The sequence below is a fragment of the Oncorhynchus gorbuscha genome, linkage group LG04 (assembly GCF_021184085.1).
Source record: "Oncorhynchus gorbuscha isolate QuinsamMale2020 ecotype Even-year linkage group LG04, OgorEven_v1.0, whole genome shotgun sequence".
NCBI lineage: Eukaryota > Metazoa > Chordata > Actinopteri > Salmoniformes > Salmonidae > Oncorhynchus > Oncorhynchus gorbuscha.
The window spans coordinates 83,107,434-83,131,145 of record NC_060176.1 but is presented as its reverse complement, the minus strand read 5'-3'; the positions used below and the strand labels follow the sequence as shown (position 1 = coordinate 83,131,145).

The following is a 23,712-nucleotide window of genomic DNA, read 5'->3' as shown; positions in this document are numbered from 1 at the left end:
TGAGGTGTTGATGTTGAGATATTTAGGTGCTGAGATGTTGAGGTGTTGATGTTGAGGTATTGGGATGTTGAGGTGTTGATGTTGAGGTGTTGAGATATTGAGGTGTTGATGTTGAAATGTTGAGGTGTTGAAATGCTGAGATGTTGAGATGTTGAGGTATTGAGATGTTGAGGTATTGAGATGTTGAGGTATTGAGATGTTGAGGTATTGAGATATTGAGGTGTTGATGTTGAAATGTTGAGATGTTGAGGTGTTGATGTTGAGATATTTAGGTGCTGAGATGTTGAGGTGTTGATGTTGAGATATTTAGGTGCTGAGATGTTGAGGTGTTGAGATGTTGAGGTATTGATGTTGAGATGTTGATGTTGAGGTGTTGAGATATTGAGGTGTTGATGTTGAGGTGTTGGGTTTGTTGAGGTGTTGATGTTGAGGTATTGAGATGTTGAGATATTGAGGTGTTGATGTTGAGGTGTTGGGTTTGTTGAGGTGTTGATGTTGAGGTATTGATTGAGATGTTGAGATATTGAGGTGTTGATGTTTAAATGTTAAGGTGTTGAAATGCTGAGATGTTGATGTTGAGATGTTGAGGTATTGAGATGTTGAGGTATTGAGATGTTGAGGTATTGAGATGTTGAGGTATTGAGATGTTGAGGTATTGAGATATTGAGGTGTTGATGTTGAAATGTTGAGGTGTTGATGTTGAGATATTGAGGTGTTGATGTTGAGATATTTAGGTGCTGAGATGTTGAGGTGTTGATGTTGAGATATTTAGGTGCTGAGATGTTGAGATGTTGAGGTATTGATGTTGAGATGTTGAGGTATTGATGTTGAGATGTTGATGTTGAGGTGTTGAGATATTGAGATATTGAGGTGTTGATGTTGAGGTGTTGGGTTTGTTGAGGTGTTGATGTTGAGGTATTGATTGAGATGTTGAGATATTGAGGTGTTGATGTTTAAATGTTAAGGTGTTGAAATGCTGAGATGTTGATGTATTGAGATGTTGAGGTGTTGATGTTGAGGTGTTGATGTTGAGGTGTTGAGATATTGAGGTGTTGATGTTTAAATGTTAAGGTGTTGAAATGCTGAGATGTTGAGGTATTGAGATGTTGAGATGTTGATGTTGAGATGTTGGTGTTGAAGTTGAGGTATTGGGATGTTGAGGTGTTGATGTTGAGGTGTTGGTGTTGGGATGTTGAGGTGTTGATGTTGAGGTGTTGATGTTGAGGTGTTGGGATGTTGAGGTGTTGGGATGTTGAGGTGTTGATGTTGAGGTGTTGAGATGTTGGTGTTGAAGTGTTGAGATAATCCGTTTTTAATGTGACTGACTTGAAATGGATTCCATGTATCATCATCTTCAATCAGTTCTTTATTCTGAAGATCATAGTGAGATACATGTTTTATGTGTTCTGATGAATGGAAACAGTAATGTGTTCTGATGTATGGAAACAGTAATGTGTTCTGATGAATGGAAACAGTAATGTGTTCTGATGAATGGAAACAGTAATGTGTTCTGATGAATGGAAACAGTAAGGTGTTCTGATGAATGGAAACAGTAATGTGTTCTGATGTATGGAAACAGTAATGATGAATGGAAACAGTAATGATGAATGGAAACAGTAATGTGTTCTGATGTATGGAAACAGTAATGTGTTCTGATGAATGGAAACAGTAATGATGAATGGAAACAGTAAGGTGTTCTGATGAATGGAAACAGTAATGATGAATGGAAACAGTAATGTGTTCTGATGAATGGAAACAGTAATGTGTTCTGATGAATGGAAACAGTAAGGTGTTCTGATGTATGGAAACAGTAATGATGAATGGAAACATTAATGATGAATGGAAACAGTAATGTGTTCTGATGAATGGAAACAGTAATGATGTATGGAAACAGTAATGATGAATGGAAACAGTAATGATGAATGGAAACAGTAATGATGAATGGAAACAGTAATGTGTTCGGATGTATGGAAACAGTAATGTGTTCTGATGAATGGAAACAGTAATGTGTTCTGATGAATGGAAACAGTAATGATGAATGGAAACAGTAAGGTGTTCTGATGTATGGAAACAGTAATGATGAATGGAAACAGTAATGATGTATGGAAACAGTAATGATGAATGGAAACAGTAATGTGTTCTGATGAATGGAAACAGTAATGATGTATGGAAACAGTAATGATGAATGGAAACAGTAATGTGTTCTGATGAATGGAAACAGTAATGATGAATGGAAACAGTAATGATGTATGGAAACAGTAATGTGTTCTGATGAATGGAAACAGTAATGTGTTCTGATGAATGGAAACAGTAATGTGTTCTGATGAATGGAAACAGTCATGATGATGAATGGAAACAGTAATGATGAATGGAAACAGTAATGATGAATGGAAACAGTAATGTGTTCTGATGAATGGAAACAGTAATGATGTATGGAAACAGTAATGATGAATGGAAACAGTAATGTGTTCTGATGAATGGAAACAGTAATGTGTTCTGATGAATGGAAACAGTAATGATGAATGGAAACAGTAATGTGTTCTGATGAATGGAAACAGTAATGATGAATGGAAACAGTAATGATGAATGGAAACAGTAATGATGTATGGAAACAGTAATGATGAATGGAAACAGTAATGTGTTCTGATGTATGGAAACAGTAATGATGAATGGAAACAGTAATGATGAATGGAAACAGTAATGATGTATGGAAACAGTAATGATGAATGGAAACAGTAATGTGTTCTGATGAATGGAAACAGTAATGATGAATGGAAACAGTAATGTGTTCTGATGAATGGAAACAGTAATGTGTTCTGATGAATGGAAACAGTAATGATGAATGGAAACAGTAAGGTGTTCTGATGTATGGAAACAGTAATGATGAATGGAAACAGTAATGATGTATGGAAACAGTAATGATGAATGGAAACAGTAATGATGAATGGAAACAGTAATGTGTTCTGATGTATGGAAACAGTAATGATGTATGGAAACAGTAATGATGAATGGAAACAGTAATGTGTTCTGATGTATGGAAACAGTAATGATGTATGGAAACAGTAATGATGAATGGAAACAGTAATGATGTATGGAAACAGTAACGTGGTCATATATTTTATATTGTGTAGGGAATACGGTGCGATTGATGACGTGGACATTGATCTGCACATCGACGTCAGTTTCCTAGATGTAAGTATGTCATTTATGCCACTCCCATTGCCTTGCATTCCCATCTCCTAAAGCAATGGAAGATGGGCCGGTAAGAGTTGATCTGATTTACTGGTAATATAGTAGCGTATCACTGTCTGTAATATCTGACAGAAAGGGCATAGCGGGTGGGTGAAAAGAAAATGTCTGAGATTGTTTATGCTTTGAATACTCAGTTTAGAAATGTAGAAGTTGTATTTCAGGAGTGGTAGGACATGTTATGACAGTAGCGATCAAGCTGAAATGGGTCCCTGAATATTGTGTGCTGCGTCATATTATCCTGTTTTGATGTCATCAGGAGGAAATAGCCCTGGCGTGGGACGTGATCCGCAGGGAGCCGGTGATCGTGCGTCTTCACTGCTCTCTGACACAGTACCTGAATGGACCAGGTACCCCACACACACACACACACACACACACACACACACACACACACACACACACACACACACACACACACACACACACACACACACACACACACACACACACACACACACACACACACACACACACACACACACACACACATATTAAACCACACCACTGGACTGGACTGACATATTAAACCACACCACTGGACTGACATATTAAACCACACCACTGGACTGACATATTAAACCACACCACTGGACTGACATATTAAACCACACCACTGGACTGACATATTAAACCACACTGGACTGACATATTAAACCACACCACTGGACTGACATATTAAACCACACCACTGGACTGACATATTAAACCACACCACTGGACTGACATATTAAACCACACCACTGGACTGACATATTAAACCACACTGGACTGACATATTAAACCACACCACTGGACTGACATATTAAACCACACCACTGGACTGACATATTAAACCACACTGGACTGACATATTAAACCACACCACTGGACTGACATATTAAACCACACTGGACTGACATATTAAACCACACCACTGGACTGACATATTAAACCACACTGGACTGACATATTAAACCACACTGGACTGACATATTAAACCACACCACTGGACTGACATATTAAACCACACCACTGGACTGACATATTAAACCACACCACTGGACTGACATATTAAACCACACCACTGGACTGACATATTAAACCACACTGGACTGGACTGACATATTAAACCACACTGGACTGACATATTAAACCACACCACTGGACTGACATATTAAACCACACTGGACTGACATATTAAACCACACCACTGGACTGACATATTAAACCACACCACTGGACTGACATATTAAACCACACTGGACTGGACTGACATATTAAACCACACTGGACTGACATATTAAACCACACCACTGGACTGACATATTAAACCACACCACTGGACTGACATATTAAACCACACTGGACTGACATATTAAACCACACCACTGGACTGACATATTAAACCACACTGGACTGACATATTAAACCACACTGGACTGACATATTAAACCACACCACTGGACTGACATATTAAACCACACCACTGGACTGACATATTAAACCACACCACTGGACTGACATATTAAACCACACTGGACTGGACTGACATATTAAACCACACCACTGGACTGACATATTAAACCACACCACTGGACTGACATATTAAACCACACCACTGGACTGACATATTAAACCACACTGGACTGGACTGACATATTAAACCACACCACTGGACTGACATATTAAACCACACCACTGGACTGGACTGACATATTAAACCACACTGGACTGACATATTAAACCACACTGGACTGACATATTAAACCACACCACTGGACTGGACTGACATATTAAACCACACCACTGGACTGGACTGACATATTAAACCACACCACTGGACTGGACTGTTATATTAAACCACACCACTGGACTGACATATTAAACCACACCACTGGACTGACATATTAAACCACACTGGACTGACATATTAAACCACACCACTGGACTGACATATTAAACCACACTGGACTGGACTGACATATTAAACCACACTGGACTGACATATTAAACCACACCACTGGACTGGACTGACATATTAAACCACACCACTGGACTGGACTGACATATTAAACCACACTGGACTGACATATTAAACCACACTACTGGACTGACATATTAAACCACACCACTGGACTGACATATTAAACCACACTGGACTGACATATTAAACCACACCACTGGACTGACATATTAAACCACACTGGACTGGACTGACATATTAAACCACACCACTGGACTGACATATTAAACCACACTGGACTGACATATTAAACCACACTACTGGACTGACATATTAAACCACACTGGACTGACATATTAAACCACACTACTGGACTGACATATTAAACCACACTGGACTGGACTGACATATTAAACCACACCACTGGACTGTTATATTAAACCACACCACTGGACTGACATATTAAACCACACCACTGGACTGACATATTAAACCACACTGGACTGACATATTAGACCACACTGGACTGACATATTAAACCACACCACTGGACTGACATATTAAACCACACCACTGGACTGACATATTAAACCACACCACTGGACTGACATATTAAACCACACCACTGGACTGACATATTAAACCACACTGGACTGGACTGACATATTAAACCACACCACTGGACTGACATATTAAACCACACCACTGGACTGGACTGACATATTAAACCACACTGGACTGACATATTAAACCACACTGGACTGACATATTAAACCACACCACTGGACTGGACTGACATATTAAACCACACCACTGGACTGGACTGACATATTAAACCACACCACTGGACTGGACTGTTATATTAAACCACACCACTGGACTGACATATTAAACCACACCACTGGACTGACATATTAAACCACACTGGACTGACATATTAAACCACACCACTGGACTGACATATTAAACCACACTGGACTGGACTGACATATTAAACCACACTGGACTGACATATTAAACCACACCACTGGACTGGACTGACATATTAAACCACACCACTGGACTGGACTGACATATTAAACCACACTGGACTGACATATTAAACCACACTACTGGACTGACATATTAAACCACACCACTGGACTGACATATTAAACCACACTGGACTGACATATTAAACCACACCACTGGACTGACATATTAAACCACACTGGACTGGACTGACATATTAAACCACACCACTGGACTGACATATTAAACCACACTACTGGACTGACATATTAAACCACACTGGACTGACATATTAAACCACACTACTGGACTGACATATTAAACCACACTGGACTGGACTGACATATTAAACCACACCACTGGACTGTTATATTAAACCACACCACTGGACTGACATATTAAACCACACCACTGGACTGACATATTAAACCACACTAGACTGACATATTAGACCACACTGGACTGACATATTAAACCACACCACTGGACTGACATATTAAACCACACCACTGGACTGACATATTAAACCACACCACTGGACTGACATATTAAACCACACTGGACTGACATATTAAACCACACCACTGGACTGACATATTAAACCACACTGGACTGACATATTAAACCACACCACTGGACTGACATATTAAACCACACCACTGGACTGACATATTAAACCACACCACTGGACTGACATATTAAACCACACCACTGGACTGACATATTAAACCACACCACTGGACTGACATATTAAACCACACCACTGGACTGACATATTAAACCACACTGGACTGACATATTAAACCACACTGGACTGACATATTAAACCACACCACTGCACTGTCTGCATTTTATTTTACCTGGCAGTGGGTTAAGTGCCTGTTCAGGGGCAGAACGACAGATTCTGTACCTTGTCAGCTCAGGGGATTTGAACTTGCAACCTTCCGGTTACTAGTCCAATGCTCTAACCACTAGGCTACGCTGCCGCCCCAATGCAGCGACATTGGATTGCTTTATGTTTCCAATATGTATTGTGTTCCCCAGTCCCCACGGTGGACGTGTTCCAGGCATCGACTAAGGACCGGTTTGGACTGGGACATCAGTTGAAGAAGTAAGTGTTTGGTGGTGCAAAGATGTGGCTTTAAACACTAGAGGACTCATATTACTTGTTACAATGTAAAACACAGATAATGCAGACTTGTGTTCCTTGTTTCTCTCCAGGATAATGCAGGCATTTGTTCCTTGTTTCTCTCCAGGATAATGCAGGCATTTGTTCCTTGTTTCTCTCCAGGATAATGCAGGCATTTGTTCCTTGTTTCTCGCCAGGATAATGCAGGCATTTGTTCCTTGTTTCTCTCCAGGATAATGCAGATATTTGTTCCTTGTTTCTCGCCAGGATAATGCAGACATTTCTTCCGTGTTTGTCTCCAGGATAATGCAGACATTTGTCACCCAGCAGTGGAAACACCAAAGTGAAGAGAAGCTCAACTCTCTTCACAACAAAAACAAGAACAAGAAGAAGGTCAAATCTCCCCTCCACATCTTCTCAACCCTCCGCAGGTCAGAGAAACATCAGCACTGTCATTTTCACAACACTGACATTTGATGTCTAACAGAAGTAGGGTCGCAAAATTCAGGTAACTTTCCTGAAATTCAGAGGTTTTCTAGAAATCCTGGTTGGAAGATTCCCGGTATCAGGAGGGTATAAGCAGGAAACATGGAATCCTCCAACCAGTAAATACTGAATCCTCCAAACAGGAAATACTGAATCCTCCAACCAGGAAATACTGAATCCTCCAAACAGGAAATACTGAATCCTCCAGCCAGGAAATACTGAATTCTCCAGCCAGGAAATACTGAATCCTCCAACCAGGAAATACTGAATCCTCCAGCCAGGAAATACTGAATCCTCCAGCCAGGAAATACTGAATCCTCCAGCCAGGAAATACTGAATCCTCCAGCCAGGAAATACTGAATCCTCCAGCCAGGAAATACTGATTCCTCCAGCCAGGAAATACTGATTCCTCCAGCCAGGAAATACTGATTCCTCCAACCAGGAAATAGTGAATCTTCCAACCAGGATTTCTGGAAAACCTCTGAATTTCAGGAAAGTTACCTGAATTTTGCGACCCTAAACAGAATTATTGATATGAACCGGTCTACATTTACATTTACATTTACATTTAAGTCATTTAGCAGACGCTCTTATCCAGAGCGACTGTCACTAGAATTAAACTACAGACATTTCTCATCCCTTACCATATAGGCATTTACTGTGTCTGAAAGGATCAGGTTGGTATGATATGTTAGTAGCTCCACCTTGCTCTCTGATTGGTTAGGCAGGATTGAGCCTGGGTTTACTGCCTCACATTGGACAATAAAGTTATCTTCATTTTCTCCCCAGATCTCCCAGCTACCCGCCTCCTGGCTGTGTCAAGAGCAAGAAGAATCTGAAGCCGGAACAAGATGGCGTCTCTAAATCCCACCGTCTCCTCGGCCAGACCTGCTCCAGCACCGTTAAACAGCAGGTTGAAGCGGAGGTCCCTGGAACTAAGACCACCCACCGTCTCCTCGGCCAGTCCCTGTCTAGCACAGACCCCCGTTTGGACCACGGAGGAGGGCCCTGTCCCGGACCCCTGCCCCTCAAACCCCGCCGCATCCTGGGCAGGCCCTGCTCAGCTTTGGTCAAACCAGAGGACCTCCGCCCCACTCCCCACAAGCTCTTGCCCCGACTGTGCTCCGGCGACCCCCGCTGTGAGCACGCTGGTGGGGGAGGAGGTAGTCTTGGAGGAGGTTTGAAGCACCACAGGCTGCTCAGTAGGTCGTGCTCTGGTTCTATCAGGACGGAGGAATTAGATGGACTGAAACACCACCACCACCTCCTCAGCAGGTAAGATCATTCAAAAAAACAGAAGGTAATGGTATCTCCCACATCCACCGCAACATCACAAGTATTTTAGAATGCATAGGTGCTCTTTTATTAGATGAGATAGCGTTAGAAAAATACCGATTGTTGTTGCAGTCTTTTTGAGAGATGTTATCATCATCTCTGTTCCCAGATGAGCACCCCATTTCATAGAAACCTATAGTAGCGCCTGAATTTCTCAACTTTAATTCGTCACAGAAGAAATGTGATGGCACCAGTTTAATACATTAAACACCAATAAATAAACCACAACAAGACAAACCTCATCAATGCCTCCATGTTACCTCAGGTCCTACTGCCTCATCAATGCCTCCATGTTACCTCAGGTCCTACTGCCTCATCAATGCCTCCATGTTACCTCAGGTCCTACTGCCTCATCAATGCCTCCATGTTACCTCAGGTCCTACTGCCTCATCAATGCCTCCATGTTACTGTAGGTCCTACTGCCTCATCAATGCCTCCATGTTACCTCAGGTCCTACTGCCTCATCAATGCCTCCATGTTACCTCTGATCCTACTGTCTCATCAATGCCTCCATGTTACCTCAGGTCCTACTGCCTCATCAATGCCTCCATGTTACCTCAGGTCCTACTGCCTCATCAATGCCTCCATGTTACCTCAGGTCCTACTACCTCATCAATGCCTCCATGTTACCTCAGGTCCTACTGCCTCATCAATGCCTACATGTTACTGTAGGTCCTACTGCCTCATCAATGCCTCCATGTTACCTCAGGTCCTACTGCCTCATCAATGCCTCCATGTTACCTCAGGTCCTACTACCTCATCAATGCCTCCATGTTACTGTAGGTCCTACTGTCTCATCAATGCCTCCATGTTACCTCAGGTCCTACTGCCTCATCAATGCCTCCATGTTACCTCAGGTCCTACTGCCTCATCAATGCCTCCATGTTACTGTAGGTCCTACTGCCTCATCAATGCCTCCATGTTACCTCAGGTCCTACTGCCTCATCAATGCCTCCATGTTACTGTAGGTCCTACTGCCTCATCAATGCCTCCATGTTACTGTAGGTCCTACTGCCTCATCAATGCCTCCATGTTACCTCAGGTCCTACTGCCTCATCAATGCCTCCATGTTACTGTAGGTCCTACTGCCTCATCAATGCCTCCATGTTACCTCAGGTCCTACTGCCTCATCAATGCCTCCATGTTACTGTAGGTCCTACTGCCTCATCAATGCCTCCATGTTACTGTAGGTCCTACTGCCTCATCAATGCCTCAATATTACTGTAGGTCCTACTGCCTCATCAATGCCTCCATGTTACCTCAGGTCCTACTGCCTCATCAATGCCTCCATGTTACTGTAGGTCCTACTGCCTCATCAATGCCTCCATGTTACTGTAGGTCCTACTGTCTCATCAATGCCTCCATGTTACTGCAGGTCCTACTGCCTCATCAATGCCTCCATGTTACCTCAGGTCCTACTGCCTCATCAATGCCTCCATATTACTGTAGGTCCTACTGTCTCATCAATGCCTCCATGTTACTGCAGGTCCTACTGCCTCATCAATGCCTCCATATTACTGTAGGTCCTACTGCCTCATCAATGCCTCCATGTTACCTCAGGTCCTACTGCCTCATCAATGCTTCATGTTACCTCAGGTCCTAATACCTCATCAATGCCTCCATGTTACCTCAGGTCCTACTGCCTCATCAATTCCTCCTTGTTACCTCAGGTCCTACTGCCTCATCAATGCCTCCATGTTACCTCAGGTCCTACTGCCTCATCAATGCCTCCATGTTACTGCAGGTCCTACTCCAGCAGTACCAAGATGGGCAAAGCAGCGGACATCTTCAAGGACTCTATGTCTCCGTCCGAGGGGAGGCGCCTCTCTCTTACCTCAGGGCTCATCGGGATCCTCGCCCCCTCGCTCGCCACGCCCCCACCGGTCAGTAGGCCTCTCACGATTGGCTGATGGTTATTAGAAACACAAATAGTTAACCTATTTTGGTGCACAGGCATGTAAAATAATAGAGTAATTGTAATAGAAATAAAGGTGTTTAACTCCTATCTGTCATAGCTGCTTATTTATATTTATTTCACCTTTATTTAACCAGGTAGGCTAGTTGAGAACACCTTTATTTAACCAGGTAGGCTAGTTGAGAACACCTTTATTTAAGCAGGTAGGCTAGTTGAGAACACCTTTATTTAACCAGGTAGGCTAGTTGAGAACACCTTTATTTAACCAGGTAGGCTAGTTGAGAACACCTTTATTTAAGCAGGTAGGCTAGTTGAGAACACCTTTATTTAACCATTAGGCTAGTTGAGAACACCTTTATTTAACCAGGTAGGCTAGTTGAGAACACCTTTATTTAACCAGGTAGGCTAGTTGAGAACACCTTTATTTAACCAGGTAGGCTAGTTGAGAAAACCTTTATTTAACCAGGTAGGCTAGTTGAGAACACCTTTATTTAACCATTAGGCTAGTTGAGAACACCTTTATTTAACCAGGTAGGCTAGTTGAGAACACCTTTATTTAACCAGGTAGGCTAGTTGAGAACACCTTTATTCAACCAGGTAGGCTAGTTGAGAACACCTTTATTTAACCATTAGGCTAGTTGAGAACACCTTTATTTAACCAGGTAGGCTAGTTGAGAACACCTTTATTTAACCAGGTAGGCTAGTTGAGAACACCTTTATTTAACCAGGTAGGCTAGTTGAGAAAACCTTTATTTAACCAGGTAGGCTAGTTGAGAACACCTTTATTTAACCATTAGGCTAGTTGAGAACACCTTTATTTAACCAGGTAGGCTAGTTGAGAACACCTTTATTTAACCAGGTAGGCTAGGTGAGAACACCTTTATTTAACCAGGTAGGCTAGTTGAGAACACCTTTATTTAACCAGGTAGGCTAGTTGAGAACAAGTTCTCATTTGCAACTGCGACCTGGCCAAGATAAAGCAAAGCAGTTCGACACAAACAACAACACAGAGTTACACATGGAATAAACAAACATACAGTCAATAATACAGTAGAACAAAAGAAAACAAAAAGTCTATATACAGTGAGTGCAAATGAGGTAAGTTAAGGAAATAAATAGGCCATGGTGGCGAAGTAATTACAATATAGCAATTAAACACTGGAATGGTAGATCGGCAGAAGATTAATGTGCAGGTAGAGATACTGGGGTGCAAAGGAGCAAGATAAATAAATAAATACAGTGTGGGGATGAGGTAGTTGGATGGGCTGTTTACAGATGGGCTATGTACAGGTGCAGTGATCTGTGAGCTGCTCTGACAGCTGGTGCTTAAAGCTAGTGAGGGAGATGTGAGTCTCCAGCTTCAGAGATTTTTACAGTTCGTTCCAGTCATTGGCAGCAGAGAACTGTAAGGAAAGACGACCAAAGGAGAAATTGGCTTTGGGGGTGACCAGTGAGATATACCTGCTGGAGCGCGTGCTACGAGTGGGTGCTGCTATGGTGACCAGTGAGCTGAGATAAGGCGGGGCTTTACCTATCAGAGACTTGTAGCTAACCTGTAGCCAGTGGGTTTGGCAACGAGTATGAAGCGAGGGCCACCCAACGAGAGTGTACAGGTCGCAGTGGTGGGTAGTGTATGGGGCTTTGGTGACAAAACGGATGGCACTGTGATAGACTGCATCCAGTTTGTTGAGTAGAGTGTTGGAGGCTATTTTATAGATGACATCACCGAAGTTGAGGATCGGTAGGATGGTCAGTTTTACGAGGGTATGTTTGGCAGCATGAGTGAAGGATGCTTTGTTGCGAAATAGGAAACCAATTCTAGATGTATTGGATTGGAGATGCTTAATGTGAGTCTGGAAGGAGAGTTTACAGTCTAACCAGACACCGAGGTATTTGTAGTTGTCCATGTATTCTAAGTCAGAGCCGTCCAGAGTAGTGATGCTGGACGGGCGAGCAGGTACGGGCAGTGATCGGTTGAATAGCATGCATTTAGTTTGACTTGCGTTTCAGAGCAGTTGGAGGCTATGGAAGGAGAGTTGTATGGCATTGAAGCTTGCCTGGAGGGTTGTTAACACAGTGTCCAAAGAAGGGCCAGAAGTATACAGAAGCAGCAAGAGCAACATCATTGATGTATACAGAGAAGAGAGTCGGACCGAGAATTGAACCCTGTGGTACCCCCATAGAGACTGCCAGAGGTCATTACTAAACAGCCCTCTTTTCCTCTATAGCCAAACAATGGGGCCAAGTCCATTCCGATAAGAGACAGAGGCTTCCTTGTCCAGGTAAACACTTACCTTATAGAAAACCTTACAGGTAAACTTTACTTTAGCCAACCCCATTATAAGGTGTTCTCAACCGGAGGTTTGATCCACTATGATGTGTTGTGCTGTGTTGTCTCTTCAGACCATGGAATATGCTGAGCAGAGAACTCCGGTCCTGAATGAGTTCTGTGTGGTGTGTGACGAACCACACGTGTTCCAGAACGGACCCATGCTCCGAGTGAGTACACACCCACGCTCGTACACACACACACACACACACACACACACACACACACACACACACACACACACACACACACACACACACACACACACACACACACACACACACACACACACACACACACACACACACACACACACACACACATACATACATACATACACACACACACATACGCACGCACGCACGCACGCACGCACGCACGGTACGTCTAGGGCCTAAACAGTCTACTGTCTGGTACATCTAGGGCCTAAACAGTCTACTGTCTGGTACGTCTAGGGCCTAAACAGTCTACGGTACGTAGACCTAGATGTACCAGACAGTAGACTGTTTAGGCCCTAGATGTACCAGACAGTAGACTGTTTAGGCCCTAGATGTACCAGACAGTAGACTGTTTAGGCCCTAGACGTACCAGACAGTAGACTGTTTAGGCCCTAGATGTACCAGACAGTAGACTGTTTAGGCCCTAGATGTACCAGACAGTAGACTGTTTAGGCCCTAGACGTACCAGACAGTAGACTGTTTAGGCCCTAGACGTACCAGACAGTAGACTGTTTAGGCCCTAGACGTACCAGACAGTAGACTGTTTAGGCCCTAGACGTCCTGATGATCTTATTCCGTCTATGTGGTGTGTTCACCCCACAGCCCACGGTGTGTGAGCGAGAACTGTGTGTGTTTGCCTTTCAAACACTGGGGGTGATGAACGAGGCAGCCGACGAGATCGCCACAGGAGCTCAGGTACATCAGACACACACAGACACAGACACAGACACAGACACAGACACAGACACACACACACACACACACACACACACACACACACACACACACACACACACACACACACACACACACACACACACACACACACACACACACACACACACACACACACACACACACACACACACACACACACACACACACACACAGACACAGACAGTTTAACCAGTCCTCCTGTTTCCTAGGTGGTGGACCTGTTGGTGTCCATGTGTAGGTCTGCTCTCGAGTCTCCCAGGAAAGTGGTCATCTTTGAGCCATATCCCTCCGTGGTGGATCCGTGTGACTCCCAGGCACTGGCCTTCAACCCCCGGGTATGGTTTACTAACCCTGAACCTACTAACAGCCTTAGGCCTTCAACCCCCGGGTATGGTTTACTAACCCTGAACCTACTAACAGCCTTAGGCCTTCAACCCCCGGGTATGGTTTACTAACCCTGAACCTACTAACAGCCTTAGGCCTTCAACCCCCGGGTATGGTTTACTAACCCTGAACCTACTAACAGCCTCAGGCCTTCAACCCCCAGGTATGGTTTACTAACCCTGAACCTACTAACAGCCTTAGGCCTTCAACCCCCGGGTATGGTTTACTAACCCTGAACCTACTAACAGCCTCAGGCCTTCAACCCCCGGGTAAAGGGCAATAACCTATTTATTATCATATACCTTAAGGCACAGGCCAAAAAAAAATGTGCTTGAAGATGTATAGTCTACTGTTTATAAGGTGATGTCTCATAGAAAAACCATTGACTTGAATACCCAGAGGACTGTTGTCGTTTTTCGTTGATTCCTACTGAATTGAACGGTCCTTTTGAAAATGGTGCAATACTGCCTATGATGCATCACCCTGCTGTCTGGTAGGCTGTAGACGAGGTGGTGTGTTTTGTTGGATTGACTGCAGTGATGATGATGATGATTGTGGTTCATTTCAGAAAAAGGATTATGACCGAGTGATGAGAGCCCTTGACAGCCTTACCTCTATCAGAGAAATGTCCCAGGTAACTAACCCTAACCCTTGACCCATCCATCTATCAGATAAATGTCCCAGGTAACTAACCCTAACCCTTGACCCTTTCCTCGATCAGAGGAATGTCCTGGGTAACTAACCCTAACCCTTGACCCTTATCTCTATTAGAGTAATGTCCCAGGTAACTAACCCTAACCCTTGACCCTTACCTCTATCAGAGAAATGTCCCAGGTAACTAACCCTAACCCTTGACCCTTATCTCTATCAGAGAAATGTCCCAGGTAACTAACCCTAACCCTTGACCCTTACCTCTATCAGAGAAATGTCCCAGGTAACTAAACCTAACCCATGACCCTATCAGAGAAATGTCCCAGGTAACTAAACCTAACCCTTGACCCTATCAGAGAAATGTCCCAGGTAACTAAACCTAACCCTTGACCCTATCAGAGAAATGTCCCAGGTAACTAACCCTAACCCTTGACCCATCCATCTATCAGATAAATGTCCCAGGTAACTAACCCTAACCCTTGACCCTTACCTCGATCAGAGAAATGTCCCAGGTAACTAACTCTAACCCTTGACCCTTACCTCGATCAGAGAAATGTCCCAGGTAACTAACCCTAACCCTTGACCCTTTCCTCGATCAGAGGAATGTCCTGGGTAACTAACCCTAACCCTTGACCCTTACCTCTATCAGAGAAATGTCCCAGGTAACTAAACCTAACCCATGACCCTATCAGAGAAATGTCCCAGGTAACTAAACCTAACCCTTGACCCTATCAGAGAAATGTCCCAGGTAACTAAACCTAACCCTTGACCCTATCAGAGAAATGTCCCAGGTAACTAAACCTAACCCATGACCCTATCAGAGAAATGTCCCAGGTAACTAAACCTAACCCTTGACCCTTATCTCTATGGAGACTTCACATTTACTGTACAGGGCAATGCCACCTCATAATGGCTTCATCTTATGTAGCATTATAGAGCGTTTTGGCAATGTCAACTTATAATGTCATAAGGTGAATGCACCAATTTGTAAGTCGCTCTGGATAAGAGCGTCTGCTAAATGACTTAAATGTAATGTAATGTAATGTTATTGTACAATGTTCAACATCTACAACACACACGCATACACACATGCATACACACACATGCATACACGCACACACACACACACACACACACACACACACACACACACACACACACACACACACACACACACACACACACACACACACACACACACACACACACACACACACACACACACACACACACACACACACACACACACACACACACACACACACACACACACACACGCATACAGCTCTCATCCCCTTCCATGCCTCCTGTGTAGCTGTGTGTGTGCTGAAGCAAGCAGAGATAAATAACCCTAGTTAGAAGAGTATTGTTTCTCTACAGGCACCTTACCTTGAGGTCAAGAGGCAGATGGACAAGCATGATCCTTTAGCTCACCCCTTACTGCAATGGTAAGAAACCCCTTACTGCCATGGTAAGAAACCCCTTACTGCCATGGTAAGAAACCCCCTTACTGCAATGGTAAGAAACCCCTTACTGCAATGGTAAGAAACCCCTTACTGCAATGGTAAGAAACCCCTTACTGCCTGCAATGGTAAGAAACCCCTTACTGCCATGGTAAGAAACCCCTTACTGCAATGGTAAGAAACCCCTTACTGCCATGGTAAGAAACCCCTTACTGCCATGGTAAGAAACCCCTTACTGCCATGGTAAGAAACCCCTTACTGCAATGGTAAGAAACCCCTTACTGCCATGGTAAGAAACCCCTTACTGCAATGGTAAGAAACCCCTTACTGCAATGGTAAGAAACCCCTTACTGCCATGGTAAGAAACCCCTTACTGCCATGGTAAGAAACCCCCTTACTGCAATGGTAAGAAACCCCTTACTGCAATGGTAAGAAACCCCTTACTGCAATGGTAAGAAACCCCTTACTGCAATGGTAAGAAACCCCTTACTGCAATGGTAAGAAACCCCTTACTGCCATGGTAAGAAACCCCCTTACTGCAATGGTAAGAAACCCCCTTACTGCAATTGTAAGAAACCCCCTTACTGCCATGGTAAGAAACCACCTTACTGCAATGGTAAGAAACCCCTTACTGCAATGGTAAGAAACCCCTTACTGCAATGGTAAGAAACCCCTTACTGCCATGGTAAGAAACCCCTTACTGCCATGGTAAGAAACCCCTTACTGCCATGGTAAGAAACCCCTTACTGCCATGGTAAGAAACCCCCTTACTGCCATGGTAAGAAACCCCCTTACTGCCATGGTAAGAAACAATGGTAAGAAACCCCTTACTGCCATGGTAAGAAACCCCCCAATTGTTACTGCCATGGTAAGAAACCCCTTACTGCCATGGTAAGAAACCCCTTACTGCCATGGTAAGAAACCCCCTTACTGCAATGGTAAGAAACCACCTTACTAATTGCAATGGTAAGAAATACTTCTTATATTCTTATATTCTTATATTTTTGTGCCATTGGTACCATTGTTCTTATAAAACCCTTATATTTTTACTGCCATGGTAAGAAACTCCCTACTTCTTATATTCTTATATTCTTATATTTTCTACCATTGTGTACCATTGTTCTTATATTTTCTACCATTGTGCCCATTGTTCTTATATTTTCTACCATTGTGTACCATTGAGACATTACCATTCCAGGCCTTACTGCAGAGCAGTCAGAAACCCTGGCTGTCATATTGAATGTACACAGACAAACATCATGATACATTTATACCAGAAACACTCTAACAAATGAGGAGATGGGAATACCGCGTCACGCGGCTGCTAAGCTAATTGCCACGCAATCAGCTTATAAAAGTCAGGGTGTGAGCACAGAATGCACCACGCGGCCCAGAATGCACCACGCGGTCCAGAATGCACCACGCGGCCCAGAATGCACCACGCGGCCCAGAATGCACCACGCGGCCCAGAATGCACCACGCGGCCCAGAATGCACCACGCGGCCCATTGACAACCTCGGGCCATGTACTCAATGGGTGTTAATACGAATCCAATGGAGTTTCCCTATCTCATCATTTCTTAAAATATTTCTGATTTCACCACCCACAGAAACTGTATGATTTGACACTTACAGAGATATACAACAACAGTAACTTTTCTGGAAGTGTTATATTACAAAGTGTTAAGACTATAAACATTTTTCTTATCCCCCCCCCCTTCTTCAGGGTAATATCCAGTAACAGGTCACACATCGTCAAACTTCCAGTTACCAGAGTGAGTTTTATATTCCCTTTTAATACACCTTTATGTACCTCCTCAGGTGCAATTAAGAATATTTTTAAATGAAATTGAAATTGTGCCGTTTGTCCTTTAATTAAGAGAAGATGAGAGAAATACTAGAACTGAACATCGGTTTGATATCACATTGTTCTGGTTATTAAGTCTAGCTTAACATGATGTAGTATCTATATATTTATGGTTAATAAGTCTGGCCTAGACATGATGTAGTATCTATATATTTATGGTGATTAAGTCTGGCTTAACATGATGTAGTATCTATATATTTATGGTGATTAAGTCTAGCTTAACATGATGTAGTATCTATATATTTATGGTGATTAAGTCTGGCCTAGACATGATGTAGTATATATATATTTATGGTGATTAAGTCTGGCTTAACATGATGTAGTATCTATATATTTATGGTGATTAAGTCTGGCCTAGACATGATGTAGTATCTATATATTTATGGTGATTAAGTCTGGCCTAGACATGATGTAGTATCTATATATTTATGGTTATTAAGTCTGGCTTAACATGATGTAGTATCGATATATGTATGGTTATTAAGTCTGGCTTAACATGATGTAGTATCTATATATTTTTGGTGATTAAGTCTGGCCTAGACATGATGTAGTATCTATATATGTATGGTTATTAAGTCTGGCTTAACATGATGTAGTATCTATATATTTATGGTGATTAAGTCTGGCCTAGCCATGATGTACTATCTATATATTTATGGTGATTAAGTCCAATCAAATCAAATCAAATGTATTTATATAGCCCTTCGTACATCAGCTGATATGTCAAAGTGCTGTACAGAAACCCAGCCTAAAACCCCAAACAGCAAGCAATGCAGGTGTAGAAGCACGGCTTAACATTAAGTCTGGCGTAACATGATGTAGTATCTATATATTTATGGTGATTAATTCTGGCCTAGCCATGATGTAGTATATATATATTTATGGTGATTAAGTCTGGCTGAATTCAAATACTGAGCTATATTGTCAAAACAAAATGGGAAATTATATTATTTTATACTAATATATTTCTTTCTCTCAAAAAGATAGGTGTCAAAAATGACTGTTGTCAATACCTTTCAATACCTTTCAATACCTCACCTTGTGAGGATAATGACACTGTCAATACCTTTCAATATCTTTCAATACCTTTCAATACCTCACCTTGTGAGGATAATGACACTGCCTTTATCAACCAACAACAACAAAAAATATGAGATTCTAGAACACATACTATCATAATAATTAATACAAATACTGGGGTTAATGGCACTAAGCTTTTATTCTAGAATGTTTTCTTCGATTCTAGAACACATCGGGAGGGAATCTTAGAACGTTCCTCCGTACAGAATCTTTCCAGATCGTTGATATCCTTCATCTGTTCTTATGGCCCTTTTCAATTCAAACCGCAGTGTTTCAAATGGGGGTTTAAGCCCGGAGACTTTGTTTGATGTGTCAATACCTTTCAATGCTCACCTTGTGAGGTTGATTGTCTTTGTGAGGATTGGTCAAAAATCTCACCTTGTGGATAATGACAAGTTTCACCCTCATGGCATGGGTAATCGGGTTTTTGGTTCAAATGTCCTGGAACTGAGGATAAAAGTTCATGATGTACCTCACCTTGTGAGGATTGACCTTTTCAACCAACAACAACAAGAGCCCCAAATAGGTTAACCAGCGGAATGTTTTCTTCGATTCTAAAACAGAATCCAGAACGTTCCTCCGTTTACATTTGTTCGGATCAAACCGCAGTGTTTAAATAAGGTGTTTTTGGCCAGATTGCTTTCTTGGAAACACCAGTCATGGCATGGGGTTTGTTCAAATGTCCGAACTGGGTAAATGAGAATGCATGAGCAGAACATAGCCATTTGTCGGATGACGTGTAAATAAGGTCTTTGGCCAGGCACACCAGTGGGGGTTTGGATGTCGACATGAGAATGCATGAGCAGAACATAGCACTATACCTACTGAAAAATATGCTGGTGGGCAATTGATATTAGTTAAAACAAAAATATAATTTCCCAATTTACTTGAGCATACAATATAGCTCAGTTTTTGAATTATACATTTTATACATTTAATTTTTATTAAATGGTATCAATAATTCAAAAACTGAGCTATAAAGTATGCTAAAGTAAATTGGGAAAATATACTATTTTAAACTAATACAATTGCCCACCAGCATATTTGATATCCAATATGGCACCCTATTCCCTATATATGGCACCCTATTCCATATGTAGTGCACTACTTTATATGGCACCCTATTCCCTATGTAGGTCACTACTTTACATGGCACCCTATTCCCTATGTAGTGCACTACTTTATATGGCACCCTATTCCCTATGTAGTGCACTACTTTATATGGCACCCTATTCCCTATGTAGTGCACTAGTTTTGATACAGGGAATAGGGTGTCATTTAGGATGCATCCTGTAAGTGATAAGTCTCTGGTGTTGTTGTCTCCTGTCTCTCGTGTCACGACTGCAGCAGCTGAAGTTCATGCACACCCCACACCAGTTCCTCCTACTCAACAGTCCTCCTGCCAAAGAGTCCAACTTCAGAGCTGCCAAAAACCTCTTCGGGAGTACCTTCGCTTTCCAGTAGGAATGTTTTTCTTACGTCTACCAGTAGCTAGCTACACATCAGCCCCACACTCGTGAACGCAACACAATGTGTTTTTACTCTTTACACAATGTGTTTTTACTGTTTTGTTTTCAGGATATGTTTTCAGAATATGTTTTCAGGAGTGACTTTGCTCTTTTTAGTGGAAGAACACTTTACATAAAGTGTGTATGTATAATGCATTATGATGCAGTTATTATAATGCTATGGAGGATTAGAGCGACACCTTTATAATATATTTTAACATATTTTAATTCTCTCCTCAGTGGTTCTCATATAGAGAATTGGCACTCCATTTTGAGAAACGGTTTGGTGGTTGCATCCAACACAAGACTTCAGGTAAACAACAACAACAACATCCGAGGAGGTATACAATGTGTTTATCAACCCCTTAAAGGCACAAACGGTGATTTGAAATGCCTGACCCCTGAGACTAGTTTGTTTGGTATGCTGTGGGGTGGGGACTGGTTTGGTATGCTGTGGGGTGGGGACTGGTTTGGTATGCTGTGGGGTGGGGACTGGTTTGGTATGCTGTGGGGTGGGGGCTGGTTTGGTATGCTGTGGGGTGGGGGCTGGTTTGGTATGCTGTGGGGTGGGGGGGTTTGGTATTTGGGGTGGGGACTGGTTTGGTATGCTGTGGGGTGGGGGCTGGTTTGGTATGCTGTGGGGTGGGGGCTGGTTTGGTATGCTGTGGGGTGGGGGCTGGTTTGGTATGCTGTGTGGGTGGGGTGGGGGCTAACACCTCTTTGCTTGCAAATTCACAGTTATCATACATATTTAATATACAGTACATTGCATATCGCACGATAAAGTGGAACGGACAGCGTTTTTAAACTACTTTGCAGATATGAAACAAACAGACAATCATAATAATATCAGTGAAACATATCAAATCTCCAGTTTGTGCTACGAAAAACAACTTTATAAAAAGGCTTTAAAATAGTTTCTGTGTGACTCAACGTTCCCACGACGAAGAGAAAAGCATATTGTTGTCAGAATAGATGGATGCAGTTCAACACATGATTCATACAATTCACCAATACATTTCTTGTTAATCCCTCAAATATATTGCTTTCAGGTTGTAAATAACAGCTGGTAACATTGTTCGCTTCCTACAGCCATTTCGGGATGCACTATTTCAGTTTCAATCACTCAATATTTTTGGATACAAAAACAAACAAATGTAACCAAGGCTGGGAATGTTAAATGCAATCAAACTAGCAAGTGCAATGATCACAAGTCGGTCATAAGGTGGTTAATAGACTAGCTTATCTATTATGTATCTATTATGTATCTATTATGTATCTATTATGTATCTATTATGTATCTATTATGTATCTATTATGTATCTATTTATGTATCTATTTATGTATCTATTTATGTATCTATTTATGTATCTATTATGTAGCTATTATGTATCTATTATGTATCTATTTATGTATCTATTTATGTATCTATTATGTAGCTGTTATGTATCTATTATGTATCTATTATGTATCTATTATGTATCTATTATGTATCTATTTATGTATCTATTTATGTATCTATTTATGTATTTATGTATCTATTATGTATCTATTTATGTATCTATTATGTATCTATTATGTATCTATTATGTATCTATTTATGTATCTATTATGTATCTATTTATGTATCTATTTATGTATCTATTTATGTATCTATTTATGTATCTATTTATGTATCTATTTATGTATCTATTTATGTATCTATTTATTTAGCAACCTAAAAAACACGGAGTTGAATGTTAACTAAATTAACTAGCTGCTGGGAGGATGTCGTGTCATTGGATAAGTGAGTGAGTGGCCGACGGTCGTCGTCCCCCCCACCCCCCCATATCGTTTGTCGGTGGCAACAATTAGAGATCCAGGTGTCATTTGATTAGCTAGCGAGAAGTGTTAATCGCTTTGCTAGCTAGCGATGCTGAACTTCAACTACTTTTTCCACAGTCAGAACAAATCTCTTCGATGTCAATCAAATGTATTTGGCATCGATCAAATGGGCGGGGCAGGCACGTTCCCATTCAGTAGTCAAAACGTGGGTGGAGACAGGCGGTCATTGGCAGGCACGTTCCCATTCAGTAGTCAAAACGTGGGTGGAGACAGGCGGTCATTGGCAGGCACGTTCCCATTCAGTAGTCAAAACGTGGGTTGAGACAGGCGGTCATTGGCAGGCACGTTCCCATTCAGTAGTCAAAACGTGGGTGAGACAGGCGGTCATTGGCAGGCACGTTCCCATTCAGTAGTCAAAACGTGGGTGAGACAGGCGGTCATTGGCAGGCACGTTCCCATTCAGTAGTCAAAACGTGGGTTGAGACAGGCGGTCATTGGCAGGCACGTTCCCATTCAGTAGTCAAAACGTGGGTGGAGACAGGCGGTCATTGGCAGGCACGTTCCCATTCAGTAGTCAAAACGTGGGTGGAGACAGGCGGTCA

The 23,712-nt window shown here is 42.3% G+C and overlaps 1 protein-coding gene across 2 annotated transcripts in view; it reads left to right on the top strand.

The window, feature by feature from the left end:
• The window catches only part of parp8 (poly (ADP-ribose) polymerase family, member 8), a 108,007-nt gene that overhangs the window by 67,874 nt on the left and 16,421 nt on the right, over nt 1-23,712 (top strand). Inside the window, exons 8-22 of one of the 2 annotated variants that reach the window (XM_046348214.1) lie at nt 3,132-3,192; nt 3,509-3,599; nt 7,250-7,316; nt 7,637-7,765; nt 8,610-9,095; nt 10,900-11,038; nt 13,299-13,352; nt 13,474-13,569; nt 14,221-14,313; nt 14,544-14,669; nt 15,287-15,352; nt 16,729-16,817; nt 18,558-18,606; nt 21,126-21,238; nt 21,527-21,599. In XM_046348214.1, the coding sequence (XP_046204170.1) occupies nt 3,132-3,192; nt 3,509-3,599; nt 7,250-7,316; nt 7,637-7,765; nt 8,610-9,095; nt 10,900-11,038; nt 13,299-13,352; nt 13,474-13,569; nt 14,221-14,313; nt 14,544-14,669; nt 15,287-15,352; nt 16,729-16,817; nt 18,558-18,606; nt 21,126-21,238; nt 21,527-21,599 (1,732 nt within the window). The remainder of the gene's footprint in view (nt 1-3,131; nt 3,193-3,508; nt 3,600-7,249; nt 7,317-7,636; nt 7,766-8,609; nt 9,096-10,899; nt 11,039-13,298; nt 13,353-13,473; nt 13,570-14,220; nt 14,314-14,543; nt 14,670-15,286; nt 15,353-16,728; nt 16,818-18,557; nt 18,607-21,125; nt 21,239-21,526; nt 21,600-23,712) is intronic. The other variant, XM_046348215.1, reaches the window with a different exon arrangement.